General features: G+C 40.3%; 1 protein-coding gene across 2 annotated transcripts in view; it reads left to right on the top strand.

Annotated features, from left to right (window-relative positions):
- The window catches only part of LOC123164557 (protein virilizer homolog), a 16,900-nt gene that overhangs the window by 9,455 nt on the left and 5,853 nt on the right, over positions 1-1,592 (top strand). For both annotated transcript variants that reach the window (XM_044582086.1, XM_044582085.1), the window contains exons 17-19: positions 46-265; positions 397-612; positions 708-860. In XM_044582086.1, the coding sequence (XP_044438021.1) occupies positions 46-265; positions 397-612; positions 708-860 (589 nt within the window). The remainder of the gene's footprint in view (positions 1-45; positions 266-396; positions 613-707; positions 861-1,592) is intronic.

Below are 1,592 nucleotides of genomic sequence, written 5' to 3'. Positions count from 1 at the left end.
CTATTCCCCTATCTTACATAATATTTTGTTGTTGTATAATTTCAGCCCAAGACTAGCAGCTTGTGCGGCCGATCTGTCTTTCATGTTACCTAGTTTTGCTGTAAGCTTTGGTGTGGTTTGCCAGCTTATTACCTCAGCACTTGCTTGCTGGCCACTGTATAATTGGACACCTGGCCTATTTCATTGCCTTCTTGAAAATGTTGAGCCTACTAATGCATCAGTACCATTAGGTCCAAAAGATGCCTGCAGCCTTCTTTGTCTCTTGGTAAGCCGTTTATTTACGCTTGTATCTCTTGTATCCTTAATATGTCTACTTGTTTCCATCAAAAAACGCAGGTGGCAGAATTGTAAGATCGGTATTGATTCTCATTCGTGTATGTTTCTCTGTGCTTGAAGGGTGATCTTTTCCCAGATGAAGGCATATGGATGTGGAATGTCGAAGTTCCTTCTCTGAGTGCTATTAGATCTTTGAGTACTGCAACAATTCTAGGGCCTCAAGTTGAGAAACATGTGAACTGGCACCTGCGCCCTGAACATGTGTCTGTATTACTTGTAAGGTTGATGCCACAACTTGATAGACTTGCACGTGTCATTGACAACTTTGCTACTTCGGTATGTTCTGGATTTGTTTGTATCTGGTGCTTTTTCATCCAAAGCAAATGACTTTTCACTATAGCAAATACTTATATAGCTATTGAACCGCATAGGCCTTGATGGTGATACAAGACATGCTCCGGATCTTCATTGTTCGTGTTGCCTCTGAAAAGATTGAGTGTGCGGTGGTTCTTCTGCGACCAATTTTTATTTGGTTGAATGACAAGGTTGATGAAGCTTCCCTGTCAGAGGGGGAGGTCTTTAAGGTATGATAATACATAGGGATTAGGGCTGCAATGCATAGCTGAGTGTTATCATGTGTCAGAAAAATGTGTGTTAAATACATCATTCCTGGTTACTGTTCAAAGTTCTGGAGGCAACCAGGTAGTTTCCTCATGAGAAGTGTAATTAATCCCTTGTTTGACCAGCTTTTAGTAACTACCCCCTCCGTCCCATAATATAAGAGTGTTTTTGACACCACACTAGTGTCAAAAACGCTCTTATATTATGGGACAGAGGGAGTAGCTAACTAACCTGCCGTTTTGACACTATTGTTGGAACCATCTTGTTTAGTAAGTCGATATTAGGTCCACACTGCTATCTTCTGATCCCAGCAGGTTTTGTTGTGTCCAACAAATTTGTAGAAATACTATTTGAAGAAAACTGACATTACATGACAATTGTAATTATAAAGCCCTGTGAGTTCAGTCATCAACAGAAATTGGTTGACTAGTGTTCAGGTTCCTGGAACTGTGGTCAATCCTGGATTTCTTTTTTTCTGGAAGACCACTTTGTTTCATTTTTTCTGTTCTTGAGGTTTATATATGGTTCAAAATTCAAACATATTAATTAATCAACTCCATTGAGGTGGCACTGAAAAAATTGATTTAACTGCTGGCCTCATGCAAACAGAAGCTGGCTTGCTTCTGGAAAACTTGCTAGTTTCTTGGGGGGAACCTGACCTGTCTGTGGGTTTGTCCGTGTTTATTTCAGATGGT

The sequence above is a fragment of the Triticum aestivum genome, chromosome 7D (assembly GCF_018294505.1).
Source record: "Triticum aestivum cultivar Chinese Spring chromosome 7D, IWGSC CS RefSeq v2.1, whole genome shotgun sequence".
In the NCBI taxonomy this organism is placed as follows: Eukaryota; Viridiplantae; Streptophyta; class Magnoliopsida; order Poales; family Poaceae; genus Triticum; species Triticum aestivum.
The sequence above is the reverse complement of the archived record's forward strand: the minus strand, read 5'-3'. Positions and strand labels throughout refer to the sequence as shown.